This window comes from Ursus arctos, unplaced genomic scaffold, assembly GCF_023065955.2.
Source record: "Ursus arctos isolate Adak ecotype North America unplaced genomic scaffold, UrsArc2.0 scaffold_2, whole genome shotgun sequence".
NCBI lineage: Eukaryota > Metazoa > Chordata > Mammalia > Carnivora > Ursidae > Ursus > Ursus arctos.
The window spans coordinates 38375149-38389989 of NW_026622874.1; the positions used below are offsets into that span (position 1 = coordinate 38375149).

The window sequence follows — 14841 nt, forward strand, 5'->3', positions numbered from 1 at the left end:
GTGACTAGAAAAGGGAAGATAGCTCCCTGGCCGTGGGCTTATAGTAGCCTGAGAAGGCTGACACAGTCTCATGCTTTTGAGATACAGGTCTCTCAAATCCATATATAACCAAGGGACCCAGGAAAGGTCTAGACTGCAGAAGCCAAGCATTCTCTGCTTTGGGATATGTTGTAATCTTATTATGGATGCCAGACATCCTACCCATCTGTATCTGGGTATTGCTAATGTGGATGAGATTACAGACATATAGACTTAAAGCTATAGGAATGTCTGTTCTGACTTAATACAGTCAGCAAAGTGATAGGCCTTTGGAAATCTCTAGGCAGACAGCGGTTCATATAGGTCTGTCTTTATTCCCATGAAGACCTATAGTGTCCATAATCACTGCTTACATCTTAAACATGTTTTTCCGGTACCAGAGGTAGATCTTTATGGCTTAAACTTAGTTTACTTGGCCATTATCCCTTGTGATCAGAAATACGCATTTTTGAGACAGCTGATTAGCTAAAGCAAGGATTGTGTAGTGTATGGCTATATCCGTAACAGTAAATTCCTGACTCCAGTAGTATGTGCCCACCACAAACCCTGGAGGCTCCTCACTCTTACGAGGCGTACGCCTCTAAGAATAACATTTGCCCATACTGACTGAGGGCCTCCTGACATCTGTCCCCCCTGTTGCTGATCTCATTTGCCATCTTTGTCTCCCTAGAATGGTGGAGAGTGCTTGCGGGCTTATGTGTCCGTGACACTGGAGCAGGTGGCCCAGTGGCACGACGAGCAGGGCCACAATGGGCTGTGGTACGTGATGCAAGTGGTGAGCCAGCTCCTGGACCCCCGTACCTCTGAGTTCACTGCGGCCTTTGTGGGTCGCCTCGTCTCCACCCTCATCTCCAAGGCAGGGCGGGAGCTGGGGGAGAATCTGGACCAGATTCTTCGTGCCATCCTCAGTAAGATGCAGCAGGCAGAAACGCTCAGTGTCATGCAGGTAAGAGGACAGTGGGGAAGGCGGCCTTTCCCAACCTCCAGGTGGTAGAGACGGAAATCGATATACAGGTCCTGAGGTATTTTACTTTGTCTTACTGTCCTTGCAGAACAGTTACGTAAAATCTGTCTATTCTGGCCCAAGAAATGTTGACAAGGAAATCTCCATGTTCCCTATTTCTTGACTGGCCGGCCCCATTCCCCCTCATCCCCAAGTCTCTGAAATTGGTTTGCCTGAAGCAGACGTCCTTCTTGTTCCCTCCTAGTCTCTGATCATGGTGTTCGCTCATCTGGTACACACTCAGCTGGAACCCCTCTTGGAGTTCCTGTGCAGCCTCCCAGGACCTACTGGCAAACCCGCCCTGGAGTTTGTAATGGCTGAATGGACAAGCCGACAGCATCTGTTCTATGGACAATATGAGGGCAAAGTCAGGTAGGGCCCATCTTTCTTTTGTGGGCATTCTGCCCTCTCCTTGCCTTTCTTCTTTCCCTAACTGCTTCATTGATTTTTGTTCAACATGGCAAACTGCCCCTTCTATTCCCTTTTCCCTCTATTTCTTTATTGTTAATCGGTGTCTTTGAATAGCTGCCATCTTGAAATTTCCAAAACATGGTCGACAGAAGTACACCATATTTCTTTTTCCCCCCTCTGCTGGCTAGAGACACTCCTCTGCCACAGACTTCACCAGCCAAGTACTGCTGGTGGCTTACTTGGCTTTATAAACCCAAGCCTTCTAACCCTGGCTCGCTAACTGCCTGTCCTCGACTTGCCTCCCACTGGTTCTCATCACCCCATTGCACCTGCCAGTGTGGCCAGCCATTGTGATCCTTGCCCACCCTAGCTTTGTTCAAGAAGTTCAAAACTCATTAGCCCATCCTCATGAACACTAAATCCCATTTTCAGCTAAGTTCTCTTATCTCTTCTAATTAGTTGTGAACAAAATTTTCACCAACCAAGAGAAGAGTCTTAGGACATAATTGCTTATCTCCTTGGAGTGAACTCTAGATGGGTTGCTGATTGACCCTTTTTGGCTCTTCCTTGCTAGCTCTGTGGCACTGTGTAAACTGCTCCAGCATGGCATCAATGCAGATGACAAACGGCTACAGGATATCCGCGTGAAGGGAGAGGAGATCTACAGCATGGATGAGGGCATCCGCACCCGCTCTAAGTCAGCCAAAAGTGGGTGATGCTGCTGCCCGTCCAGTCTCCTCCCTAGGGGCTAAGTGGGGTGGAAGGCAGGGATGTACTGTGATCTAGATTTTTAAAATATAATTGTTAGTGACGGCTTTGATAAAAAGGAACAAAAAAGCTATAGGTAAAGGATCAGAACAGACAGTTCCTTCTTGTTGCTGAAAATTGGCAAAAACAGTCTCAGGTACCCCAACTTTCAGCTTCATTCAGGGGCTGTGATACCCATTTCAACATGTCTCTGTTATCAGATTGCTTTTGGCCTGTGATCTCAGTGATCTCAGTAAGCAGCGAGTGCAAGGCTGCCGTCTTCAGCTGTAGCTTTATCATCAGCTATGCTGTTTCTCAAGCTGCAAGTCATGGGGGCTGGAGTATCGCACTCTGTACAGCTACTTGGTGTCCAAGCTTTATTACCAGCAAAAACCTACCTCCTGTAATTCCTGAACTCTCTCACCTGTCCCAATTTCTGAACTCTTAGAACACCAAGCAGAATGAAGTTATTTAACCCTAAGTCGTTCTTTGGCAACTGGATAGGGTCTGGAATGGTGGAAAGTCTGAGGGCTGGTGAACTGTGTCTGGTGAGCAGTGCCGCGGGAGGACAGGGAGCACTGCCAGACGGGAGCCCACTGACAGTCTGCCTAGAAGCCTTTCCTTTCCTTTCCAGACCCTGAGCGCTGGACGAACATTCCTTTGCTGGTCAAGATCCTGAAGCTGATCATCAATGAGCTCTCCAACGTCATGGAGGCCAATGCCGCACGCCAGGCCACTCCTGCAGAGTGGGGTCAAGGTGCACCAGGCTCACTCCCAGCAGACTTTTAGCCTGGCAGATCATGTTACAAATGTTCCAATTATCAGTTTGGCTTATTGAATCACTGGGGGTTGTTTAATGTTTGCTGCATGCCTGTCATGTGGCTAGCACTGCTACACACGTGAAGAGCCACTCCTCAAGTCTGCCTTATGATGTCTCTCGGAGGCTGGGGTGGGAGGCAGCCAGGAGCAAGCTGCTTAGCCCTTTCTGATTGGTTTGTCTCAGGAGTTTCTCAACCTTTTATCTACCCACCAGAACACCCTCAGTTCTTCCATTTAAACATTTTGGGAGGGCTTGGCCACAGGCCACGTTGCAAAAACCCTTGGGACCCTTCTGTTCTGGCCTGTTTGCATTTGGGAAGGGAAAACGTGTGAGCGTGCTCCAGCTGCTTTTCCTCTCCAAGTAGATGACTCCAATGATATGTGGGAGGACCAGGAGGAGGACGAAGAGGAGGAAGAGGATGGTTTAGCTGGCCAGCTCTTATCTGACATTCTCGCTACAAGTAAATATGGTAAGCAGTTTGAGAAGAGGACAGCCATGCTAAATACCTTTTCTGTGCACTGGTACCAAGAACTGCGTGCCAAAGAAAGGGGAGAGGTGGGCCCACAAGGGACGTTCCTTGGGCTCTTTTAGCCCTTGTACCCCAGCCATGTGGTGATGCCTCCCCATTTGAGGCACAAGCAGAGGCCTCTGCCCTGACCCCTCTCTATGTTGGCTGTGTCTGACAGAGGAGGATTACTACGAGGATGATGAGGAAGATGACCCTGATGCCCTAAAGGATCCTCTCTATCAGATTGATCTGCAGGTGAGAATGTCCGGAGAAGATAGATGTCTTGCAAGTGACAATGTCAGGAATATGGCCTCAAACCCATTTATAGTTCATCCTGGGAGCTTCAGGGCAGAGTTCCTGTCTTGCTGAGTAGTCAAGGGCTCTGGGTGGGCTGGGCCTTTGCACCTTAGTGTTACACCTGCCAGTATGGCAGTCCAATTTCTTGCGACCTGGCTATCTTGTGAAGGTCCTTGGGTGGAATATGAGATCTGTTGGGAAAATTTCGTCTCTTTATGGAATTTAGGCTCTGGGTTGAACCTGAACTAGATCTAAGAATGTAGAAAGCCACCCCTCAGGATGTTGGCATTTGTCTAAAAGCCAGTGCTTCCCATACCACTTGGGGTTCTTGCCCTGCTACAGACGGTGAGCCTGGGAACCCTCGGTAATGCCACTCTTTTTCTTCCCTCCAGGCATATCTCACGGACTTCCTCTGCCAGTTTGCTCAGCAGCCCTGCTACATAATGTTCTCAGGCCACCTTAATGACAACGAGAGGCGGGTTCTGCAGACCATTGGCATCTAAAAAACGGAGACTTTCCACATCTGCTCCTCCTGGCCCAGCCACAAACCATTTTGCAGCCCTTAACTGGCCTCAAGATGTACTTTCTTTTCAACCTAGAGTGGCCTCCTGACTCTTGGCCCTTGGTCTTTGCAGAGTGACCCTGACAATTCAGACCAAGCTCACCAGTGCTGTCACTTAGGAATACTGGAACAAAGGACATTTCTCAAAGACTCCCTGAAGAGACTCCATCTCTAGAACCTTTTGCTCCCCACCTGTGCCCTCACTTCTGTTCCTAGAGTCCTCTGCTGGCCACTCCAGAAACATATTGCCCAGAAGGATTATGTGTTCATGGATTATTTTGCCCCACCTCAGGAGCACAGGAAGTCATGACCATTTATACTCTAAAACAGACCTGTTTACTTTCATAGGACATCTGATGTGTTCAGATAGGAATACCCTAGAGAGATGATTCTGCTTTCTGCCCTCCACCACAGACGCTCTGGGTTCTCCATAGGAACGAGAGGGAGCAGCTACATTCTGAGCCCTCTCCAGTGACTTCTCCTTGTCTCCCTCCTATAACACTAAGGCTCCCCTGTCAAAGGAAGTCATCTTGTTTTTGCCTCATTGCATGACACAGCCCCTCCCCCCAAGCTATCCCTGTGTATACATGCACACAGACAAAATAAGCCAGACAGATGGCACCTTGGTTTTCCTTTTTTAGAAAAAAAAATGGGAAAAACATTTTTTTAAAAGTCCTCCTGACCCAACCATATTTAATATTCCTCTCCCACACGTCACCACACAGTCTGATATTCAAAGGTTACCCCCTCTCCCTCAGGAATCCTCTAAAGTGGTTAAGTTGTAGCCCTCAAATTTGCAATGTGTATTTTTCTAGGAGAGTAAAGTAATCTTTACAAATGAATTTAGTCCGCATGGTATAAGGTGTCCCAGCACATCTGCCTTCTGTTCCTTTTAGAAGGAAAATAAGAATAAGGGGAAAAGGATTAGGTGGAGCCCTGTAGACACCCTAGTGTGTTTTAGCTCACCTAGCTCGAAATGATTCTTAGAGAACTAGTATCGTCCAAGGATTTTTAAGGGCAGTCCCTTAATTCGGAATTTCAGTCTTTTGTGGGTTCAGAGAGTGAGTGAGGATAATAAATCAAGGGGAGGAAGGCAAAGCCCAGCACTACCTGTTTTGAGAGTGCCCACACTTGGTGCCCAGTTTTAGTAGCTACAAGAGATTTCTTTAGGCTTGTGGTCCTGCAGATGAGAAATACAGTATAAAGTGAATTTAAGTCTATGTTCTTGAGGAAAGGGCCCCACTTGTGGGGCATTTGCTGTACAGGACTGTTAGGGAAGCCTGAGGATTTTGTAGCTAATAGTGATTTCACGCCACTAGGTGTCCCTGGAGTACAATTCCCACATCAGACTGAGTTGGGGAAAGTGTCTGTTAACGTTACTGTCTTTGAAAAGCCTGAGGGCGTGTGCACAGCACGGTCTGCTCCCAGCCAGGTTCTGAGACTAGTAACTGACCCTGCTGCTTCTCCCCTCTTGAGTTGGGAGAGTCGCTTATATTGGGGCAGTGATAGGAGGTCTGGCCAATTGGTGCTCAGGAAAACCACAGTCAGCCTTAGAAACTCACTCCATAGTTGATCTCAAGGCAGTGCCAGTTGGTTTCAGTGCTGAAGGTTCCAGGAGGCCAAATCAGCTCCTGATTGTGGCACAAAAGAATGGTCTCATGCCATTGGCACTGAATTGCTGAGTTCGGGAAGTCTTAGGGCTCCCACACATAGAATAATATAGGCCCCTTCTGGGCGTGCTAATTAGAAAAGAGAGTCTGTATCTAGTGCCAAAAAAGGTCCTCTCTCGCTGATTTTTGGGGAGGACTGGAAAACTAGAGCCCTGAAGGAAAGGGTCTTCATATCATCTGGGGGGGGCCACCCTTGCCCAGCAGACATACTGTTGTGGATGAGAGCAGGGGGTCTTGGACCCCTTGGTGTGCAGGCACTTCTGTGCTCCCACAGCATTTTCACATCATCCCATTTAACCTTTACGGCAGGTACACAGTGAATAATATACCCATTCTGTCGATGAGAAAGAGAGTTCAGAGACTATATCCAGCATCAGCAGGGAGAAAAAAGATCTGCTTGAGTCCAGTGGTATTGCCAGAAAGTTGAACTCTAGCTCCTGTTTTGTCTCCTGTTCTTTTGGCCAAAGAACTACCTTGGGTCTGAAAAGATTGGGGCTAGCAGGTTGAAAGGAGTTGAAGGTCAAGATAAGATAAACAAGGGAATGAGAGAACGCTGTGCTGCTCTGAACTACTTCAGGTCTCCTGAGCCTGGTGAGTAACACCTAGGACACCAAGGGCTTTCCCAGCAGAGTGTTGGGCTCTTAGTGGAAAGAACTGAAGGGAAAATGGAAGACACAACCAGAAGATGGAGGAGGTGGAAGTCCAAGAACGGAAGGAAGCTGGTTGTGAGTTCCTGCCCGATCTGTGACAGATCAGGGACTACAGACAGATGACTCGAGCTGATAAATAAGAATGTTGTAATCACTGGGGTTTAATACATGTTCATTATGAGTTCAGAGCAAGCGCTGCCAAACTAGACTCGTCGTCTGATTTTGTGAACAGATAACATCTGGGCACGGTAAAATCAAAGCATTAGGAGAATAGAGAAGTTGGTTACCGGCCACCAACTCTCAGACCACAGACCGACTTATTGTGGAGTGGTTTATGCTGTGCCCCAGGGCTCTGTGCTTGGCCCTCTTTTGATACTAATGACAGATGAGGGGGCTTTGTAATGCCTTAGCCATTCCAGAAGAGGGTTTGAGGCCATTTACAAAAGAAACTGTACTAGATAGGAGAGTTGCTGATCAGATTTTTTTTTTAGGTGGGGGAAGGGGTTAGAAGGAGAGCGAGAATCCCAAGCAAGTTCCTTGGGGCTACATCTCTCAACCTTAGAATCATAACCTGAGAAGAAATCAAGTCAGATGCTTAACTGACAGCCACCCAGGTTCCCCTGCCGATCAGACTTTTAAATAACAGGAACCTCTGGGAAGGATGACAATTAAGGATTCAAACAAATACAAGCTTTAAAAAATAAGCAGAATTTAAAGGTAAGGTTGTTTTCAGAACTCAGATTGATGAGTCTGAAGAGACTGAAGAATTACAGAGCACTGGGCTCTTGTTAACAATTCTGTGTGCCGGTAAGAAGTGTTCACGATGTCAGGAACTGTTAACGTGTCCTCACTAAACTCCAGTGCAGTCCTGGCTGGGGTAGTAGACACAGATTGTGCAAGATCATTTCAGTCCTCTGTGTCTGTCAGCAATCCTAGAGTGCTCGGTTCCATTATGGTGCTCAAACAGGAGGCTCCCTGACAGACGGCGAGCCCATCTGCAAGAGGAAAACCAAGAACTGGAGGACCAAAGCTGTTTTGGGGGGAAGAAGCTTGAAGGAGCTGAGAAGACTCAGGGAAAACAGGACACTGCTTTGGAAAATGAAAGGGTTGTCCAGTGAAAGACCTACTCTACTTCTCACCGCAGCCAGGCAGACACATGGCCAACAAGTAGATGATAAACTCAAAGCCAGTTTCTGGCCACTATACGTTTATTCCGTTCAGCAAACACCAAACTGTTCTTCCATGCAAGGCCAGTGCTAGATTCTGGAGAGGCTTGGCCCTTTCCCTCAAGAAGCTAGTCCAGTAGGGGGTCAAAAATAATGCAACAGATGTGGGTAGTACTATGAGAGAAGTACTGGGGTCGATCCCCACTACCCAAAAGAGGAAGGGTTAATGGTAACGGGGAGGAGAAGGCAGGCAGGGCTGCATGGAGAAGGTGACCCTTAAACTGAGCACTTGCGAGGTGGCTAACCACTGCTAAGGTTTCAGCAGCACTAAATGCCAGTGACTGTTCCAGAGTGTTCCTTGGGTTATCTCATGCAGACCATCTAGTAACTACAAAGTGCACACTTCTGTTTACCCATCTCCAGACTGATGAAACTGAGGCACAGGGTTATTAAATGTCACCTGCCAAAAGTCACAGCGAAGTGTGCGATTCTGATCCGAGGAGGTTTTGCACTTTCTGCCAGTTTTCTATCACCTCCCCTGTGTGTTTGCCAGGCAGATGAGCGTGGGGTAGGACACTACAGAGAAAAGAATATCACGGAATAGGACTGCATTTTCACAGCTTATACACAGGTTGAAAGTATTGGAATTTATGGTTCAAAGGGCTCTTGGCCAGAAATCAGCTGGGAGAACAAGTGGAGGCCACATGGGGAGGGATCCTACAGGCCTTGCCCTCTTCCGGAAACAGGTCACTCACGAACTTTAGGCAGAGATGTGACATGATCAGGTTTGCATTTTGGAAAGCGTTCTGATGTCTGTCCAAACATGACTAGAAGGGGAGACTGAGGGCAGGAGTGCAGGTGAGAGCCCTGAGTAACAGGAGGACATGGAGTGGAAGAGGTCAGACAGTGACAGGTTGACAAGGGAGAGTCCATGGGCCCTGATGGCGGGTGGAGAAAGGTCTTCCAGAAGTGACGGCTGACAGGGGCTCAGTCTGGACCTCCACCACACTTCCTCAGGATTCAGGTAGCAAAGCAGCCTAAAGTGATTGTTAATAAAATTCTACCTTTTGTGAATTACCCATCTTTCTCTGCTGGATTGGTACAGCCTCCACATTAGCCATCTAACAAGGACCCTCACATTCTCCTGTTTTGTTTTGGTGGGGGTTGTTTGTTTTATTATGTTTTGTTTTTTGAGTAGGTGAGAAATGTGTGGCATTACTGTTGTTTTTCTAAAATTGCGAATTACACTGGGTTTTTTGGACCTGTATGGTGCACGACTTTATGGCAGATGTGCTGCAGGAAGAGAAAAGGAGGAAGGACTGGCCTGACCGGAAGGCCTAGGAAGTCCCTTCAAGTCTCGAGTTGCTCTAACTTGGCATGATTGCAGAGCCAGAAGGGGAGGAGGCAGGTGCGGTAAGTGACATCCCCTCTGATCCTTGGTTTCCATATTTGTAAAATGGAGAGCTAATACCTACCTCCGAGTTGTAGTTAGAATTAAAGATGACTTCATTGAAGCACTTCAAATGGGAGAGAGTGCTTCTCTCCGTGTCTTCCCCGCCCTCCAGGAGCTGGGAGCTATGTTTGGCTCCGTCTCCCTGACTCACTGGATCAGAATGACTCAGTTCAGTTTCACAGATGCTGCTGCTAAATTAGGGTCTCAGGGAGCCTTTGGGAGGCCAGTTCTGTGAGGAAGAGCTGCGGCACTGCCATCCTGCCTGGGAACAGGATAGAAACAGGTGGTGGCTGCAGCTCCTGCCTTCCACCTGCTAAGCAGTTTTTCTGTGACGTTCTACATGATATTATAAGTTATCGATGTATTGGCTTGCTTTCACTAGGTTTTTTCCCCTCTACTTATTCCAAGAATATAGCCCAAGTCTGCATCTCCTTGCCTTAGTTGCTTTTGCAGGGTGGAAAGCAGAGCTGCTTGAGGATAGCCATGCTTGTGGAGCCTCTGTAAGAGCTTGACTGCACTGAGATAAGGCTCAGGGTCACAGAGGAAGAAGGGAAGAGACAGAAAGGGGAGGGGTCCCAGAGGACAAAAAGCAGAAGTCCATGGGGCCTGAATGGTAGGGACCTTGCCCGGATCCTGGCAGAGCACTTGGGGACGGGAGGACTTCCTAAGGAAGGGGCTGCATGGAGTCCCTGGGGAGGCAAGCTGCTGGGCGCCAGGGCTCTGGGAATGGTGTCTGTGCCCGCGGCACCCAGGCCGGACTGCTGTACTTGCCCGCGCCTGGATGTCAGAGGACGAGGCCTGCAGGGCCCACCCTCAGTACTTTGCATTGTGTGAGGTCCCAGGACCTTCTTGTGATCCCAGAAGATAGATAATTCCCCACCAGCCGGCAGGGTAGAGACTTGGTCTGATCTAACTGAATGGAAAGAAAAGCAATGTGGCGTTTCTCTTACACCTGCTTTTGTGATTGCGGATCCACGCCTGATCTCCTATCCCTCCCTGGCTGGGCTCCCTTGCCTCATCCCTGACTCATGGAGCTTCGCTGGCAAGAGCACAGAAATATATGTGGAGGCAAGAGGGTTGGGTTCCTGCCCAAGCTCTGCTAGTGACGTGTTATGTGACCCTGAGTAAATTCTTTTTCCATTGAACAGGGAGAGAGAGAATGGGCCAGAGGGCCTCTGCCAGCTGACTTGAGGATTCTAGTGGGTTTGACTAAACCATAGTCCAGTACAAACGAGGAAGCCCAGCCCAGAGGGATTAGGTGACTTCCCCAGGTTTACAGAGCCAGTGACAGAGGGAACAGGATTCATGCTCTGGTTAGGGGTTCAGAGTGGGAATTCCAGAGCCAGACTGCTTGGGTTCGAATCCTGGCTCTTGCCATCTACCAGCTGCGTGACTTTGGGCAAGCTGCTTAAATTATCTGTACCTTCATCTCCTCATCCCCAGAACAGGTGTCATATTGTTATCCGCATCAGGGACTCATTCTGAGGATTAAAGTCAACACCATACTAAGCACTGCGGAGTGCTGGCTCATAGTAAGAAGTAATGGCAGCCATTAGTCTAATTCCAAGCCTAAAGCAACTCTCACTACCCCAACTTGTCTTTGCAGAGCTTGTCACACCACCAAAGGCCCTGTGCCTCTGTCGGTCCAACAGTTCCCACCCGTGCCACTGATTAACAGGGCTAGGCTGAAAACAGAGACCCCACTGCAGAAAGGACCAGCTGAGGCCCATGTCCCCAAACCCTTCCCAGGAGAGGGAGTGGGGATAAACAAAGAGAGCTGTAAACAGAACCGTCTTCCTTCCTTACCCTCAGATCCCAAAATAACACTTGTCTGCCCCCACCCTGCCCAGCTGGCAGAGGTGCAGTCTGAGTAAGGTGCCATTTAAAGATAACCTGGCCCTCCCCGTCTGCCCCACTGGTTGGGCTGGGCTCCCGAGGCTAGGCACTGGCTGCCTGGGACTGCTGCTGCTCCCACAGCGCCCCCCCCCCCCCACAGGCTGTTCATAGATACCACCCAAACCAGCCCAGCTAACCCCTCCTTTCCTGAGGCCCAGGCTGTGGAGGTTCTGCCCAGGCTGCCCTGGGGCTCTGCAAAGCAGCAGAGCACTCTGGGGCAGGCAATCCTGCAAAGGTATTGCCAAAACAGTGCTCCTTCCTACCGGTAGCTGGGCCGGTGGTGAGGCTGATCCCCACTGTCCTTCGCCCATCCCCAGAACTCCCCCTCCACCAAGAGGACAAACTCGAGAGTCACAGTCTTTCGTTAGCACTGAGAAAGAATAAAGTGAGACACCAGGAAAGACCCTATGTTGCAAGAGAGATGTTGGTTTATTTGGGGACAGTGGGAGCCAGGAGATCTGGTTCCTTTAGTCCCCAGCTAAGCCGTGAGACCTTGGCCAAGTTTCTGGGGCTCTCCTGGGCCTTGGTCTCCCCAGCTCTGGGTTGCAAGGAAGAATCAGTGTGTCTTTGACACCCTGGAGTGGGTGTAATGAGATTAAATCAATGAGGAAAGGGCTCGGGGTCCTTGGGAAGAAAGGAATGCGTAATTATCTATCTGCAGGAGGTGACTGTGCCAGAGGACAACTGGGAGGAGGAGGACTGGAGAAAGCATGGGACTAACCTCGAGGCAAGTAGGGGAGAGGAATGGAGTTCCCCTTATCTCACAATGGCCCAGAATCCCCCTGAGCCAGACAGCTGGGTGGGGCAGGAGCCTCTGGAATGGAGGCTCCAGGGCCGTGGTCCTGGGAGGGCAGGAAGGCCCTGGGAGAGCCCAGGGCTACTCTCAGCTCTGATTTGAAGAGGAACAAAAGGGGGTGGGGAGGAGCCCTGGGCTGGCCATGCAGCCCAGCAGTGAGATGACTCAGCAGTGCATTCACTCGGGTACCACAGACCCAGGCAAAGCCCAAACTGGGTCACAGGCATGGTCCCAGCCCCTCCTCTCTGCCTGGCTTCCACTGCCCTTCCCCACTCTAAATATCCCGCTATCTTCCCACATAGACTCCTGCCGGGGATAAGGGCTGGGTATCAGTTTCCCCAAGTACGTGCTCTGTATGCCAAGCATAGTGGGGAGCATTTTAGACATGTTACAGGAGAGGCAGGCCATGGACTGCAAGGGCCTGGACTTAGAAGCCACAGAAGACCATCTTCAAATCCCAGCTGGGTAAGCTGGGAAAGTTCATTTCCAACCCCTGTACAATGGGACAAACTCATTTGCAGTGTTAGCTGCTAGCATTACTGTTGTCATATTCCAGGCCCCTTGGGGAGAGCCTGCTACTGGCAAAGTTCATATTTTGTCTCATCTGATCACAGATTAATTACTTTCTGCCTCTCCTTTTCCAGGAAAGTGGCTCTGCCCTTCACTGGGGCCCGGGAGACTGGCTTGGTGAGGGCAGGAGGCTCCTGTGTGTCCTGGGTGGATGAGGTACAGTGAAGCCCCTTCAGGCCTAAAGATTTGGACAACCCCCTTCTCAGGCCCCCCAGTCCCTCTCCAGTGCCCCCACCCAGCCTCGTCCCACTCCTGCCCAGTTCCATGGCCTCTGTCAGGACTCAGCTCCATTACTGTGACTGAGCTAGCCTCAGCCCTTCATCTCCAGGCTCTCCCAACCCTGCCAGTTCTCCCTCTGGCCTGCCCCCAGCCCTTCTCCACCCTCTGACCCAGTCTCAACACTCCTATCCCATGGACTGAAAAGTTTCCCTAGAATTTTACAGTTAGAAAATCACTGATAGGGGCGCCTGGGTGGCTCAGTCGTTAAGCGTCTGCCTTCGGCTCAGGGTGTGATCCCGGCGTTATGGGATCGAGCCCCACATCAGGCTCCTCCTCTGGGAGCCTGCTTCTTCCTCTCCCACTCCCCCTGCTTGTATTCCCTCTCTCGCTGGCTGTCTCTGTCAAATAAATAAATAAAATCTTTTAAAAAAAAAAAAAGAAAGAAAATCACTGATAGTGTCGTGAGAACTCATTGTCATGGCCAGCTGGAAGCCTCAACCCAGGGCGAGATTTGAGGAGGACCAGTTGGAGAAAAAAGGAAAAAAGCAGGAAAGTAGCTAGAAAAGAATGAGTTTCAGGAAGCATGTGGCTTGGCTTTGTTTGGTCTTGTTTTGTTTTGTTTTACTAGGAAAGACTTGAGATTTCGGTTTTGCTCTGGGGAAAGGAGCTGATAAGACAGGATAAACTAAGGACACTGAAGAGAAGAGATAACATGGAGAGATCAGATGGGGTCTAGAGCACACGTGGGAGGATCAGCCTTGGACAGGAAGAGGGACAACCCTTCCTCTGAACGTCATTGAACCTACAGTAATTACCTACTTCAAGGGCTGGGTGACAGCAGTGAACACAATGGCTACATGGTCCTGCACTCACAGAGCTTGTGCGCTAGGAAAGAAGACATGGATGGCAAGGGGCACACTGTCTAGAGGGTGGTGAAGTGAGAGATGTCTCTCTTTGTCCCTCTGCTGCTGCATTTGTGACTGGGTCCTGCACGGGTACATAGAATCGCTTGCCCCCATCAGACTACCAGCGACTTCCTGGGGCCGGAGCAAATCCTCCCCTTACTCCTGCTCTAGGGTTGGGTGTGCTAGTGCCCACAGGGGCTGAGACAGGGCAGCTCCTCTCCTCTTCTGGCCGCCCTTCCCTAACTTTAGATTCTGCTGGACCTTCCCTGCCCTGCCCTGGTTCCCTCGGAACACCACAGAGACTCACTGACCACGCCCTCTGCTGTTGGGAAGGGGATCCACCTGGATTTAGAAGACTTGGGTGTTGCTGTTGTTGCCTCTGCCATTTAGGGGCTGTATTACCTCTGGCAAGTCCTACAATTTCCTTGAGTCCTAGTTTCTCCATCTGTAAAACAGGATTGATGAGAACCCCTGTCAACTTCGCGGAGCTAATGGAGCTCCAGTGAGGTGCATGTCAAAGTGCTTTGAGAAGGACTGCACCAGGGCCACAGCTTGAGGCAGGCTTTCGATTTTGTCCCTGGAGTGAGGCAGTTCCTGGTCAAGATAGACCAGGTAGCAGGGGGCACAATCACTGATCGTATAAATTTGTAAGGGGATTAATTGGCTCCCCCCCCCACCCCCACCCACCAAAAAACAGCCTCCACTGTAATTAACTCTGGCCCTCCCTATGCTTCCCTAGCCAATGCGGTATTTCTGCAGGATTGCTTTGTGAAGAAAGGGGTTTTTGAAGGGTGTCTAGCTGGATGGGCTCCAGGTGGCCCCAGCCTGTCATCCCGACTGATGAGGCCACAGACTGGTGCATGCCAGCGCTGTCCACTCAGAGGGGGAAGGGGCCATCTCAGGGAGCCAGTGCAGCTGGCAGAGTCCAGGCCTGTGGGCACCGCGGGGGGACAAAGCGGCTCTGAGCTGCCTCTCAATGCGTGTCTGTGTTCTGGGAGTGGGGGCGGGGTGCTCTCAGCCTCTTTTCCCTCTTCTCCCTCCTCCCCTCCCCCCCACTCCCTGCAAGACGTCCTGGGCTGGACACTGGGGCAGAGGAGGTCCTGCACAGGGGAAGGTCCGGCCCTGCCCC

The 14841-nt window shown here is 50.2% G+C and overlaps 1 protein-coding gene across 1 annotated transcript in view; it reads left to right on the plus strand.

The window, feature by feature from the left end:
• Window positions 1–5229, plus strand: part of IPO9 (importin 9) — a 53416-nt gene extending 48187 nt beyond the window's left edge. The window contains exons 18-24 of the mRNA XM_026480668.4: window positions 710–985; window positions 1248–1414; window positions 2028–2161; window positions 2835–2957; window positions 3385–3489; window positions 3707–3783; window positions 4218–5229. Of these exons, the coding sequence (XP_026336453.1) occupies window positions 710–985; window positions 1248–1414; window positions 2028–2161; window positions 2835–2957; window positions 3385–3489; window positions 3707–3783; window positions 4218–4328 (993 nt within the window). The 3' untranslated portion in view covers window positions 4329–5229. The remainder of the gene's footprint in view (window positions 1–709; window positions 986–1247; window positions 1415–2027; window positions 2162–2834; window positions 2958–3384; window positions 3490–3706; window positions 3784–4217) is intronic.
• The last annotated feature ends 9612 nt before the right edge of the window (window positions 5230–14841 follow it).